This window comes from Scyliorhinus canicula, chromosome 17, assembly GCF_902713615.1.
Source record: "Scyliorhinus canicula chromosome 17, sScyCan1.1, whole genome shotgun sequence".
Taxonomy (NCBI): Eukaryota; Metazoa; Chordata; class Chondrichthyes; order Carcharhiniformes; family Scyliorhinidae; genus Scyliorhinus; species Scyliorhinus canicula.
The window spans coordinates 49615622-49630598 of record NC_052162.1 but is presented as its reverse complement, the minus strand read 5'-3'; the positions used below and the strand labels follow the sequence as shown (position 1 = coordinate 49630598).

Sequence of the window (14977 nt, the reverse complement as noted above, 5' to 3'; positions counted from 1 at the left end):
TGGATTTTCTGGCTTCAGTATTTCAACCACAGCACATGTACTTAAGATGCTGGTACCTTGCAGACTGTAAACCAGCAAACATGCCAGTGGGAGACTAAAATTCTTCCCGTGAGAATTAAAATATGTCTAAACTTCTTAAAATTTCAAAATACTTTCATCAAGTCATCAGCCTTTGCCAAAGCAACATAAGGGTAAAAAAAGTCCACAAAATACAAGAAAGTCGACATGGAGATATATTAACAGAAACTAGCAAATGGCAGAGGAATGGTGCTACCGTACGCCTGTTTGAAGGCTGGTGAAGAGGTTGTGGTGTGTGTGAAATGTGTGTGAGGAAGAATACCCTTTTGGAACTGTAGGCACCCTCATCAGACAACAGACAGATATATTTCGCTGGGGTTGGAGGCTGCACTGAACACTGACTGTAGGGTACATACTGTAAGACATAGAAACAAATACAATAAGTAGACAACACAGTAAGGGTCTGACAAGGTATCCAATACCTTGTAAGGCCCAAGACACCAGGATGCAAACTGTTGCCCGTCAGTTGTCCACATCAACTGCTCACGCACGCCAAACCTTGAATCTCAACACACCCATACCTCAGCCAGATACGCGGTCAACTTGCAACTTACAACTGAAAGCCTTGTCTCAATCAATCTTCAAAAGGTCTTTGCATGTTACAGCATTGTAACATTGTAAAACAACCTAGCTGCATTTTCACTTACTGACACGCAGGTTGTTCAATTTGTCAGAATGCATGTGTTCCTTCAATTTACAGGATATGTAAACAAATCTTGTGCCTCAATCACAAGATGGCGCAAAATCTGAACTGCTGAAATCTGAGTAGGTCCCAATCTGAGCAGATCACAGCATTCTTACCCCAACCACCTCAAATTTCAGATCATCCAGAACTGCTGTCATTTTGGCAATAAATCACGTGTGGGTCCACCTCTGTATTGATAACATCTGCCGGCATCCTGATCTTTCCCTACACTGAGAGGCTCCGGCAGGTGGAGCTCTGCAGTGCAGAAAATGGGCTATGTATAGCCTCGTCCTCATGTTCCCCACTGAGGCCCCCTATAGAACCAGAGTGCTGTTCAATAGCGCTGTGTATCTGGGCACTGCGAGTGTCGGGAAACTAGCGGCAACACACTCACTATGGGATTTTGTTCCCATTTAGTTAAATTGCGTCCTAAGTTTCGTTAGATAGCGTTGGGGAACTTGCTGACAGAGCCGAAAACGCCCAGCCAAACCCGCCACAAATGACACTTACAAACTTTTTTTTTTAAATATCTTTTTTTTAAATAAATTTTGATTACCCAATTATTTTTTCCAATTAAGGGGCAATTTAACATGGCCAATCCACCTACCCTGCACATTTTCTTTTTGAGTTGTGGGGGCTAAACCCACGCAGACACGGGGAGAATGTGCAAACTCCACACGGACAGTGATCCAGAGTCAGGATCGAACCTGGGACCTCAAGGCCGTGAGGCGGTTGTGCTAACCACTAGGCCACCGTGCTGCCCTGACACTTACAAACTTTAATGTTAAATCGTCCCCAATAGCCTCCTGTCACTGTTCAATGCTACTAAAACCAAACAGAATAACAGTAATGGGAACAGGAGAAAAGTGGATGATGAGGCTCAGAATTCCGCCGGCTACGACTAAGAGGACGACAGGAAGAGATGAGAGTCAACAATGTTGCGATAGTTCTTAAATGTTGGTTATTTCCCAGCAGTTTCTTTTTCCAAACTTACCCCTTTCATTTCAATGACTCCAGGCCTGGCGTGGAATTTAACGGTTTTTAATCTTGCCCGCTCTTTCTTCTCAACTCTGAGAAATAAAAACACAAAATAAAATGACATGAACCAGTGACTAGAAACTGGATGGACATTATCCCTTAAGCCAAGGGCCACTCTGTATATAGTATCAGTGGACTACACAGAAAAGTATGCAATGCAGAGTGGGTAGTCTTTGTGGCATGCGATATTTACCCATTTAGTATTCCTACTAGTACAGGCCAGTCTATCTTTCCTAACAGAGATCAAACTGAACAGTAAAACAGTATACCACCTTGTAATGTGCTACAATGGAAGCCCTTTTAAGGCAGCCTAAAATCATACCTAAGAATGTGCAATTACACTCCCGGGACATTGCTTGTAGCTTATGCCACGGGCCTCAAGAATAAACTTAGCACACTTATACCATTATTATATTTGAATTCAAACCTCATTCAGAGAACTAAGCATGGAAGAAGACATTGGCTGGAATTCTCCGGCCGTGAGATTCTCTTTTCCCGCTAGCAGCGTCCCCGGCCGCGGGTTTCCCAGTGGCGTGGCGTGGCTTCAATGGGAAACCACATTGACAAGCGGCGGAAAGAGAAAATCCCGCCACCAGCAAATGATGTGCCATCTGAGAAACATTCAGCTGGGGGACCGGTGAATCCTGCTCATTATCTAGGCTGACAAACAGTGTTACAGTATTACTGTACTGCTACAGTGTTGGAGATGAAATATTAAACTATGGGCGCGATTCTCCGGAAAAGTATGGTAGCGAGCGGGAATTGCCGCGAGCTTCCTGGCGCTTGGCCCAACGAGGCGGGCAACGCAATTCTACGTTAATTGGTCCAGTTAACAAAACCTCACAGGCTTCTCGCCGCAAATGAAGGCTCGCCAGCTGATTCACTGGGACCACGCTCGCCAGTCCCCTCTAACAGGTCGGGCACCACTTAAGCTGAACTTGCTCAGCCAACACCAGCCAGCTCGCAATAATGGCGCCAAGACCAGCCCCAAGATTCGGGGATGCTGACCTGGGGAGGCAGCTAGATGCCATGGAGGCCAGGAGGGGCATCCTGTTTCCCGGAGCTTCCTGGAGAATCCGCCACAAGGTAACCAGTGCTGCCTGGGATGAGGGGTGGCAGCTGTCAGCTCGGAGAATGTGACCAGAGGACTGGCCTCCAGTGCCGTAAGGTCAATGACCTACACCGGGCAGCACGAGTAAGTAGACACCAACGCCACCCTCCGCATCCCCCCCAAGGGAGCATCCACCCCCCAACTCCCCATGCGACCCCCAACCCGTCCTTCACCCCCTCCCACTTCAAACCACCCCCACCTTCCCTTCACTCACCCTCCCCTAACCACTGTGAAGCACACATTTGGCTAACGACGTCCCCTCTGTGTCTCCTCAAGAAAAGCTCTCCATTAATCATCGGGAGAGGTTCCAGATTGGCGGAAGGGTGTCGGACTTAAGAATCCTCACCTTCTACGGGGAGCATGCCCTGGAGGTGACCGAGGACAGATTGGACTCCCACGCAGTGGCTGGCAGACGCCGCAGAGGTGAGGAACCACCAGGAGGACCTGTCAAACATAAGTTGTTTTGCCTTCTTGACTGACTTAGCCCTCCCAAGGACCATATTGCCATTCTCGCGCAGGTCCTCTAGCCAACGGCACCGGCCCACCCCGGGCGCCACCCTCTCCTGACTCCAAGGAGAACACCGTTATAATCGCAGCACAGAAATCATCTCCACGAGCTTTAGGTACCTGGGGGTGCAGGTGGCCAGGGACTGGAGGACTCTTCACAAGCATAACTTCACCAGACTTGTAGATCAGATGGAGGAGGAGTTCAAGAGGTGGGACATGCTGCCATTATCGTTGGCGGGGAGGGTACAGTCCGTCAAAATGACGGTGCTTCCGAGGTTCTTGTTCCTCTTTCAGTGCCTGCCCATCTTTATCCCCAGGGCCTTCTTTAGGAGAGTGACTAGCAGTATTTTGAGCTTTGTGTGGGCACATGGGACTCCGAGAGTGAAGAGGGTGTTCCTGGAGCGAGGGAGGGATAGAGGCGGGCTGGCGCTGCCCAACCTTCTGGGGTACTATTGGGCAGCCAATGTGTCAATGGTGCGTAAATGGGTGATGGAAGGGGGAGGGGCGGCGTGGAAAAGAATGGAGATGGCGTCATGTAGAGGTACGAGCCTGGGTGCCATGGTAACGGCACCGTTGCCGCTCTCCCGTAAGATGTTTACCACGAGCCCGGTGGTGGTGGCGGCAACCCTAAGAATCTGGGGACAGTGGAGACGGCATCGGAGGGAAACAGGGGGCTCGATGGAGGCTCCACTGGGTGGCAACCATCGGTTCATTCCGGGGAACAAGGATGGGGGATTTAGGGGGTGGCAAAGGGCGGGCATCAGCAAATTGAGGGACCTGTTTATTGGCGGGAGGTTTGCAGGCCTGGGGGAACTGGAAGATAAATTTGGCCTTCCCCAAGGGAACATGTTCAGATACTTGCAGGTAAAGGCGTTTGCTAGGCGACAGGTAGAGGGACTCCCTCTGCTGCCGTCGCGGAGGACGATGGACAGAGTGCTTTCGGGGTTGTGGGTCGGAGAGGGGAAGGTGTCTGACATCTATAAGGTAATGCAGGAGGTGGAGGAGTCGTCAGTGGAGGAGCTGAAGGCTAAATGGGAGGAGGAACTTGGGGAGCAGATAGAGGACGGGACTTGGGCGGATGCCTTGGAGAGAGTCAACTCTTCCTCCTCATGTGCGAGGCTTAGTCTCATCCAATTTAAGGTGCTGCACCGGGCCCACATGTCCGGGACTAGGATGAGTAGGTTCTTTGGGGGTGAGGACAGGTGCACCAGATGATCGGGGAGTCCAGCGAACCACGCCCATATGTTCTGGGCATGGCCAGCACTGGAAGAATTCTGGAAGGGGGTGGCAGGGACGGTGTCGAGGATGGTTGGATCCAGGGTCAAGCCAGGGTGGGGACTCGCGATTTTTGGGGTTGGGGTGGAGCCGGGAGTGCAGGAGGCGAAAGAGGCCGGTGTCCTGGCCTTTGCGTCCCTAGTAGCCCGACGAAGGATTCTGCTACAGTGGAAGGATGCAAGGCCCCCAAGTGTGGAGACCTGGATCAGTGACATGGCGGGATTTATAAAATTGGAAAGGGTCAAATTTGCCCTGAGAGGATCAGTACAAGGGTTCTATAAACGATGGCAGCCTTTTCTAGACTTCCTGGCTCAAAGATAGGTAACTTGGTCAATAGCAGCAGCAACCCGGGGGGTGGGGGGGGGGGGGGGTGTTCCTTATTGTAGTGTCTATTCTGTAACTTTATATTGTGTTAATTTGCATTGTTGTTAAAATGCTGTGTTGTTCATGGAGGTGGGGCAAATGTTTGTGATTGTTAATATTATTGTTATTTTTGGTATTATACTATGGTGCATTATTGTTGTATAAATTCAAAATTTTTCGATAAAAATTATTTTTTAAAAAAAAGAAATCATCTCCACCCTCCACTAGCACAGATACACACACATGGTGGAACATAATGATAATAATAATCTTTATTGTCGCAAGTAGGCTTCCAATGCAATGAAGTTACTGTGAAAATCCCCTAGTCGCCACATTCCAGCGCCTGTTCGCGTACAGAAAGGGAGAATTCAAAATGTCCAAATTACCTAACAGCACGGGCGGAATTCTCCGCTCCCCACGTGGCGTGGGAGAATCGTGGGAGGGCCTCCCGACATTTTTTACGCCCCCTTGGCGCCCCCGCGATTCCCCCTTCCCTCAGAAAAATCGACGCTCGCCGTTTTTCACGGCGAACGGCGATTCTCCGAGCCCGATTGTCCGAGTGGCCGGCCCTTCACGCCCGTTTCACCACGGCAGCAACCAGACCTGGTCGCTGCATTCGTGAAACGGGTACTGGATGCCCGTTTGGGGCATCCAGGGGCCCGATTGGGATGGGAGCACCGCGACTGTGCTCCGGAGGGGACAGGCCCGCGATCGGTACCCACCGATCGTCGGGCCTGCGTCCAAAACGGACGCACTCTTACCCCTCCGCCGCCTGGCAAGATCAAGCCGCCACGTCTTGCCGGGTGGCGGTGGAGAAAGACGGCAAGACCTTCTTCTGACTTTGTTTGGATATATGAAAATGCCTTGAATAAAAATGTTTAAAAAAAATATTAGAACCCTTCCAGCAATGGCTGGGCCCCAAGGACAGCAATGGAAGGTATGTCTAGTTGATTCGTTTTATGTGGCATTTGTTTGCAAAAACCACGCTCAATGCTCTTCATTTAACAGTGGCATAAGATCGTCAAGATTCACGTCAACAGGCAGATAGTATATTAGTTTTCACATTTCATCTTCAACAGTGTAGCACTACCTTAATATTGCATGTAGTGTCAGTCGTGACAATATTTTCCTCAGCCTAGATTATGCCCTTAATTTCTGGGATGAAGCTTGAATCCATAATGATGCATTACTAACTGAGCTAAACTGATCCTTGAGGCCTAATTTTCAGGGTAAAGTTTTTTGATTGGGTGCTTTCTCAGGTTGGTTGAATGCAGATTAATATTTTAAAGTTAATACTGGTACTCTTCCACCAATTATCAAAACACTATCTTCTATGGTTAGTATACCAGCAGTGTTCAAAGGAAAGGCTAAATTTAACCATTTTATCATTCATAACAACATTTGAATTATGATAAGCAGTAACCTAACCTGGTCAATGGCAAGAGTTTGATGAGCATCTTTAAATCAAGGCCTGTAATTTTGCTACTACCAGGTTGGCACAGTGTGTTGCCAGTGCCTCACCAGTTTGAGGTTCCCTTATTTTAATCAGCGTGGTGCATTCCCAATGTGATTTGTGTCACTTGGTAGTAAGTAGCATTGGAGGCATGATTTCTGGGTAGAAGTAATAATTGTGCTAGTATAACTTGTTGAAGCAGCATAATCATCGCGTAGCAGAGATATTAAATTGATTTTTCACATCAGTTTTCACAAAATATATTTGAAGACAAACCCCAATTATATAACAAGTGCGTAAATAATCTATAACACTGAAAAGTGTTTTTTTTATTCGTTCATAGGATGTCACTGGTTAGGACAGCATTTATTGCCCATCCTCGAGGGCAATAAATCCATTGCTGTGGATCTGGAGGCACAGGTAAGGACGACAGATTTATTTCATTAGAGAACCAGATGGGTCTTTACAACTTTTAATTCCAGATTTTTATTAAATTAAAGTTTTACCAACTGCCATGGCAGGATTCAAACCTGAGTCCCAGAGGGTGGGATTCTCCGAGCCTGCACCAGGTCGGAGAATAGCCCAGGGGGAGCGCGCGAATCCCACCATGCCGCTCCGACGCCGGGCCACCGATTCTCCAGCGACCGGAGGATTGGCGGCAATCGCGCCTGGACGGTGCCGTTCGGGAGCCGTCGAAAGCGGTCCCGCGGCGATTCTCCACGCTCGACGGGCCGAGTGCCCGCCAAGTCCTGTCGGCGTCGTTCGCGTATGGTCCTACCCGGCGGGACCTCTGCAATCTGTCTACGGGGGCCGTCCTGGTGGGGGGTGGGGAGCCAACTTCGGGGTGACCCTCTAAGGTGGCCAGGCCCGCGATCGGGGGCAATCAATCGGCAGGCGCGCTCATTCTGGTGGGGGGGGGGGTCCTATGATCCTCTGCGCCGGGCCCTTGCAGGGTTCCACCATGTTGCCTGAAAGCCGGCGCGGAGATGGCCGTGGTGCGCATGCGCGGACCCTGAAGAAGGGGAGAATGACTGGGCCTGGAGGCTCGCGCCGGTTTTGACGCTGCCGTCAACATTTAGCCAGGATTGGCCGGAGAATCCCGGCCCAGTCTCTGGATTATTGGTCCAGTGACAATACCACTGGGCCACTGCCTCCCCTCACATCAACAATGCTCTCAAGTTATATGGGATATATTTTAAAATTATCATGGAATTAAAGAGAAAATAAGTGAAGCTTTCTTTGATCATTTTCAGAACTACTTTAGTGACAAAGGGATAAAAAAGATTGGAGGAATGAAAATATAATTGCAATATTCAAAGAAGACGCTGATGGACAGATTAATTAGTTAGCAGTTGCATGAGTCAATTTGACCACAACTATTGCTCTGTGCATTGCTCAACGGAAACACAATTCAATGAAGAGTGAAGGAATACACATGCAAAAGACAGCTATCTAGTTCAGATTGCAGTTTTACATCTGCAGATTTTGCTATATTAACTGTAGATGGGGATAGTGTAAGCCAGCTCTTAGTAAAACCAGAGGTTCAAGCTGGTTACAGGAGCAACCAGTGCTACTAAATTCAACTTTTCTACAGCAGACCAGAATTTATAACGTACCTTCTAGTCTGAGGTCAACCCAGTGGTGAACTGTTGTACAAGAGTCAGAGAATGCATTGAAAAGCACAGAAGGATACAGATCAGTTATAACTGGACTGTGTTATGATTCTGGACCTGACCCCCAAGGGGACCAGCAACCTTTTGTTTAAAATAGACAAAGCACGAGATTCACAACACTTATTTTTATTCTTTCACATATGGGCATCAGTGGCTGGGCCATCATATATTGCCAATCCCTAATAGCCTTGAGAAACTGGCCAGGTTTCTCGACACCATGGATAAGAGGCAGAGCACCCTGTTCCCCTGAGGGGGGTTGGTAAACCAGCAACAGGGTCAGCAATGCCACCTGGGAGGCAATGGCAGCTGCAGTGAGTGCGAGCAGCATGATCAGGAGGACCACCATCCAATGTCGGAAGAATACCTTCAATGAACTGCAAGGGTAAGTTACCATCTCTTTCATGGCATCAGTCCTGCCTGCCACTCCTCAAAATCCCCCCCCCCCCCCCAATCACAGGGGAAACACAGCCAAAGTTGACAGGGAAAAGAAAAGAAAGGGGGGCGGGGGAGAAGAACCCCTCCCCCCCCCAAAAAAAAAAACCGACCTGGGGACACACAAGGGGGTGGGGGCAGGGAAGGGTGGGCGGGACCACGCGTCAAGCCAGATGACGGCAGAATGTAAATAGGAGAACCTCAGGAAGGGAAAAGGCAAACATTCTTTCTGTGTTGTACAATGAATAAATACGGCCAACATGTACATAATTGTTTATAAATGTTGAAAATGCCAATAATAAAGATTTAAATAAAAAACAGATGCTCTATACACATCAGGGCTCCACTGGGTCCCAGCCAGATGTTGGGCCTCTGAACAAGGCGGTCCCAGAACTAATGCAGCTGACAGGACACAGCCGTGACATTCAGGAAGGGGTGTCAGCGACATTCCAGCGACTGCAAAGATGGTTTGGGGAGTCCCAAAGCCTCAGGCGCAGAAGTTGGTGCTGGCAATACGTGGCACCCAGCCAACACTGCTAGTGGAAAACAGTGGAAAACCTGGAGCACTACATCTGCACCTTGAGTAATGGTGTCGAAGGCATGTCTCAGTCTGTGACAACCTTGGCTGAGGGCCTCGACATCGTGTCCCATTCGATGAGGGACATTGCTGAGGCTCTCCAGGGCTTGACCAAGTCACTGAGGATCATCGCTGAGGGTGTCGACACCATGGTGTAGACAATGGGGAGCCTCCAGGACTGGCAGTGCCAGATGATCCAGAGGCTGCTGGAGTTCACTCCAGTTGTTCCTCCATCCCATGGGCAATCTGAGGGAGGAGGAAGTGCTGGAGCCGAACCTGGGACCTTCCACCAATGATACGACAGCAGTCCCCAGTTCTTTTGGAACCCACCCCCCGACACCAGCGTATTTCAAGTACAGCAGACAGAACAAGGTGGCACAGCGGCGCCTCGACATCAGCAAGCCAGCCAAGGCCATCCGGCACCAAGCCCTTCAGGGGCCGTCCGCCAAGTATATCAAAGGCCACAGGGAATGGAAAGCAGTAGGTGCCTCCACTTCTGATGTGCATTCTTGGAACACACCTAGATGTAGTAGTTAAGACCATGGAAGATCAAGAGAGAGAAACACTGTGTGGTCAAAGAGGAGGTCACTATCCATAGCTAAGGGACTGGAAATCTGCCACATTGAAATGCTTTGATCATTAAACATGTCACACCTGCTACATATGAAGCCTCTGGCACTTTAGCCTTCACAACGGACTTGGCCACACGCCAATCATGTTCCTCCCGCCCCAGCATAGTGGGCCAAGATCAAAAATCCCAGACGCAGACTGCATCATAAGGATGCATTTGGACGAGACATTAAATCAAGGTCCCATCTGCCTGTTCAAGTGGATGTAAAAGATTCTGCAGTGTTATTTTGAAAAAGAGCACGTACGTTATGCCTGGTGTCCCAGAGTCACAGTGTAACTTACAGTATACAGTATAGAATGAGGCCATTTGGTCCGGCAAGTCCAGAATGGCTCCCCAGTGAATAGTCCAGCCAGTCCTCCACCCCATAGCCCTACGAGTTTATTTCTTTCAGGTGCCCATCCGACTTTCTTTTGAAGTTGTTGATTGTTTCCGCACTCATGAACAGCAAGTTCTATTACCATTCATTCTCCTTCACCTTTTGTCCAACATCTCAAATTTGCTTCCACTCGTCCTTTTACAATCCGCTAATCTTGTCTACTTTAGCTAAATCTATCATAATCTCAAGAAGGAGGTAGATATATTTCTGATTTTAAAAACCGGTTAAAGCAATATGGAGAACAGGCAAGGAAGTTGGATTTGAGACCAAGAACAGCCACGATCTGATTGAATGCAGGCTCGAAGGCTGAATTGCCTACTTCTGCTTCTAATTCCTATATTGCTTAACCAGGTTCAGATTTTCCTGCTTTTCAACTCAATGCTTATTTATGGAACTTGTGATCCCCTATACTTTGTTAACTAGTCTCTCAATATGTCCTGCCATCGTCAAAGATCAACGCACATGCACCCCCAGGGCCCTCCATTCATGTACACTCTTTTGAATTGTGCCATTATGTCTATATTGTCTCTTCCCATTCTTCTGCCAAAATGCATCATCTCACCTTTCTCTGTATTAAATTTCATCAGCCCATTCTGCTAGCCTGTCTAAGTCCTGTTGTAGGCAATTTGTACCATCCTCATTGCCATTCCTCCAAGTTTTTGGTATTATTCTATTCTGTATTCCAAGATTTAAATAATTTATATATAGCAAAAATTGCAGTGACCCTTAGGAACGCCACTGGCTCCCACACTCAATTCCATGACTCACTGCTTTCTGTCCTTTCTTTAAATTTAGAGTACCCAATTTTTAATTTCTAATTAAGGGCAATTTAGCGTGGCCAATCCACCTAACTTGCACATCTTTGGGTTGCGGAGGTGAAATCCACACAGACACGGGGAGAATGTGCAAACTCCACGGGGGCAGTGACCCAGAGCTTGGATCGAACCCGGGTCCTCAGCGTTGTAGGCAGCAGTGCTAACCACTGGGCCACTGTGCCAACCGATTTCTGTGCTTAAGCCAATTTATCCAATTGCACACTTACACTCCTAATTCATAAGCATCAATTTTTTTAACCAGCCTATTATGTGGTACTGTGTCAAATATTTTTTTAAAATTAATTGGACAACAGCTATCGCATTTTCTACATCAATCTTCTCCGTTACTTCATCAAAAACTTCAATTAGTCAACTACAATCTACCTGCGCAGCATGGTAGCACATGGTTAACACTGTTGCTTCACTGCGCCAGGGACCCGGGTTCAATTCCCAGCCTGGGTCACTCTTTGTGCGGAGTCTGCTGGTTCTACCCGTGCCTGCGTGGGTTTCTTCCGGGTGCTCCAGTTTCCGACTACAGTCCAAAGATGTGCAGGTTAAGTGGATTGGCTATGCAAAATTGGCCCAAGGTGGGGTTAAAGGGCTAGTGTGGAGTTTCGGCCTTGGTAGGGTGCTCTTTCAGAAGGCCGGTGCCGACTCAATGGGCTGAATGGCCTCCTCTGCACTGTTATGATTCTATCTATAAATTTGTGCTGGTTCTCTTTAATTAACTGAAATCTCCCCAAATGCCTGTTCATTATTTCCCTGATTAAGGATTCTAAAAACTTATCTGCCACTGATAGACTAACTGGCCTGGAGTTGCTAGGATTGTACCTGCACCCTTTCTTGAATAAGGATGACACAGTGCCCTGGCCGATATGTATCCCTCAATCAACATCACAAAAACAGATGAACTGGCTATTATCACATTGCTGTTTGTAGGATTTAGCGTTACAGATGTTGTCTGCCGTTTTTCTTACATTACAATACTTCAAAAAAGTACTTCATTTACGATAAACCACTTTGAGATGTCTGATCATGAAAAGTGCTGGATAAATGTATGTCTTTTTGTTATTTTTTTCCGTAACATCAGCAGGGCATCATATAATGAAGTTCTTTCACAAATATAATTGCAACATCTTGGGGTCATCCTTGGGAAATTTCATCTGTTATAAAGAGTAGTTTACAGAATTTTCAGATAAGGACGGAAATAAAACAATTTGCATGTTTAAGGGGCTAGTTTAGCACAGTGAGCTAAATCGCTGGCTTGTAGTACAGAACAATGCCAGCAGCGCGGGTTCAATTCCTGTACCAGCCTCCCCGAACAGGCGCCGGAATGTAGCGACTAGGGGCTTTTCACAGTAACTTCATTGAAGCCTACTCGTGACAATAAGTGATTATTATTATTATCATCAAACGGCAATTTGCTTTAAGCTAATACCGAAATTCTAACTCCATTATAGTACAAATAGCACAATATCAATGTTTAGAAAGTTTCGGAACCCTATAGTTTTTCAATTAAGTCACTGAAAGAATGGGAAAATTCAATGGCCAACTTCCTAAATGAAACATTTATCCGTTGAACCAAGATAAACAAACTTGCATTTATATAGCAGCTTTAATCTCAGGATTGCTACCAGTGCCACGAGACAGTCAGAGTAGAAATTCAAGAATAGTCAGAATGAATACGTGGCTTGAGAGCACCATGCAGGAGGGAGGGGTTCAGATATTTGGGACATTGGAACCGGTTCTGGGGGCGTTGAGACCATTACAAATCGGATGGTCTACACCTGGGCAGGACTGGAACCAATATCCTAGGGGGTGCTTTTGCTAACACTGTTGGGGAGGTTTTAAACTAATGTGGCAGGGGGATGGGAACCAGATTAGGAAGTTAGAGGTCAGTAAAGAGGCAGCAACTAAAGCCAGTAAGGTACTAGATAATAAACTCAATGTGACTAAGGGGAAGAGTAGACAGGGAAGAGATGATGAACGCAAAGGGGCAGGTGGTCTGAGGTGCATTTGTTTTAATGCAAGAAGTGTAGTAGGTAAGGCAGATGAACCTAGGGCTTGGATTAGTACCTGGGAATATGATGTTATTGGTATTACTGAGACTTGGTTGAGGGAAGGGCAAGCCTGGCAACTAAATATCCCAGGGTATAGATGCTTCAGGAGGGATAGAGAGGGAGGTAAAAGGGATGGAGGAGTTGCATTACTAGTCAGAGATGATATCACAGCTGTGATTAAGGAGGGCACGATGGAGGATTCGAGCACTGAGGCAATATGGTTAGAGCTAAGAAATAGGAAGGGTGCAGTAACATTGTTGGGACTTTACTACAGGCCTCCCAAAAGCGAACGTGAAGTAGAGGTACAAATATGTAGACAGATTATAGAACAATGTAGGAGCAATAGGGTGGTTGCGATGGGAGATTTTAACTTTCCCAACATTGAATGGGACTCATGTAGTATTGGAGGTGTAGATGGAGCAGAATTTGTAAGGAGCATCCAGGAGAGTTTTTTTAGAGTGGAATTGTGAGACTAGCTAAGATGAAAAAGGAAGCATACATAAGATCGAAGTGACTCAAAACTGATGAAGCTTTGGAGGAATATCGGGAAAGTAGGACAAATCTCAAACGCGCAATAAAGAGGGCTAAAAGGGGTCATGAAATATCTTTGGCTAACAGGGTTAAGGAAAATGCCAAAGCCTTTTATTCGTATATAAGGAGCAAGAGGGTAACTAGAGAAAGGATGGGACACTCAAAGACAAAAGAGGGAATTTATGCGTGGAGTCAGAGGAAATGACTGAGATTCTTAATGAGTACTTTGCATCGGTATTCACCAAGGAGAGGGACATGACGGATGTTGAGGCTAGGGATGGATGTTTAAATACTCTAGGTCATATCGGCATAAGGAAGGGGGAGGTTTTGGGTATTCTAAAAGGCATTAAGGTGGGCAAGTCCCCAGGACCGGATGGGATCTATCCCAGGTTACTGAGGAAAACGAGGGACAAAATAGCTGGGGCCTTAACAGATATCTTTGCAGCATTCTTGAGCACGGGTGAGGTCCCTGAGGACTGGAGAATTGCTAATGTTGTCCCTTTGTTTAAGAAGGGTAGCAGGGATAATCCAGGGAATTATAGACCTGTGAGTTTGACGTCAGTGGTAGGCAAACTGTTGGAGAAGATACTGAGGGATAGGATCTATTCACATTTGGAAGAAAATAGACTTATCAGTGATAGGCAGCATGGTTTTGTGCAGGGAAGGTCATGTCTTACAAACCTAATAGAATTCTTTGAGGAAGTAACAAAGTTAATTGATGAGGGAAGGGCTGTAGATGTCATATACATGGACTTCAGTAAGGCGTTTGATAAAGGTTCCCATGGCAGGTTGATGGAAAAAGTGAAGTCGTATGGGGTTCAGGGTGTACTAGCTAGATGGATAAAGAACTGGCTGGGCACAGGAGACAGAGAGTAGTGGTAGAAGGGAGTGTCTCAAAATGGAGAAAGGTGACTAGTGGTGTTCCACAGGGATCCGTGCTCGGACCACTGTTGTTTGTGATATACATAAATGATCTGGACGAAGGTATAGGTGGTCTGATGAGCATGTTTGCAGATGATACTAAGATTGGTGGAGTTGCAGATAGCGAGGAGGACTGTCAGAGAATACAGCAAAATATAGATAGATTGGAGAGTTGGGCAGAGAAATGGCAGATGGAGTTCAATCCAGGCAAATGCGAGGTGATGCATTTTGGAAGATCAAATTCAAGAGCGGACTATATGGTCAATGGAAGAGTCCTGGGGAAAATTGATGCACAGAGAGATCTGGGAGTTCAGATCCATTGTACCCTGAAGGTGGCAACACAGGTCGATAGAGTGGTCAAGAAGGCATACAGCATGCTTGCCTTTATCGGACGGGGTATTGAGTACAAGAGTCGGCAGGTCATGTTACAGTTGTATAGGACTTTGGTTAG

General features: G+C 47.2%; 1 protein-coding gene across 11 annotated transcripts in view; it reads right to left on the bottom strand.

Annotated features, from left to right (window-relative positions):
• The window catches only part of dlg3 (discs, large homolog 3 (Drosophila)), a 758334-nt gene that overhangs the window by 60407 nt on the left and 682950 nt on the right, over positions 1–14977 (bottom strand). For all 11 annotated transcript variants that reach the window (XM_038776233.1, XM_038776232.1, XM_038776230.1 and 8 more), the window contains one exon: positions 1758–1833. In XM_038776233.1, coding sequence (XP_038632161.1) covers positions 1758–1833 — 76 coding nt within the window. The remainder of the gene's footprint in view (positions 1–1757; positions 1834–14977) is intronic.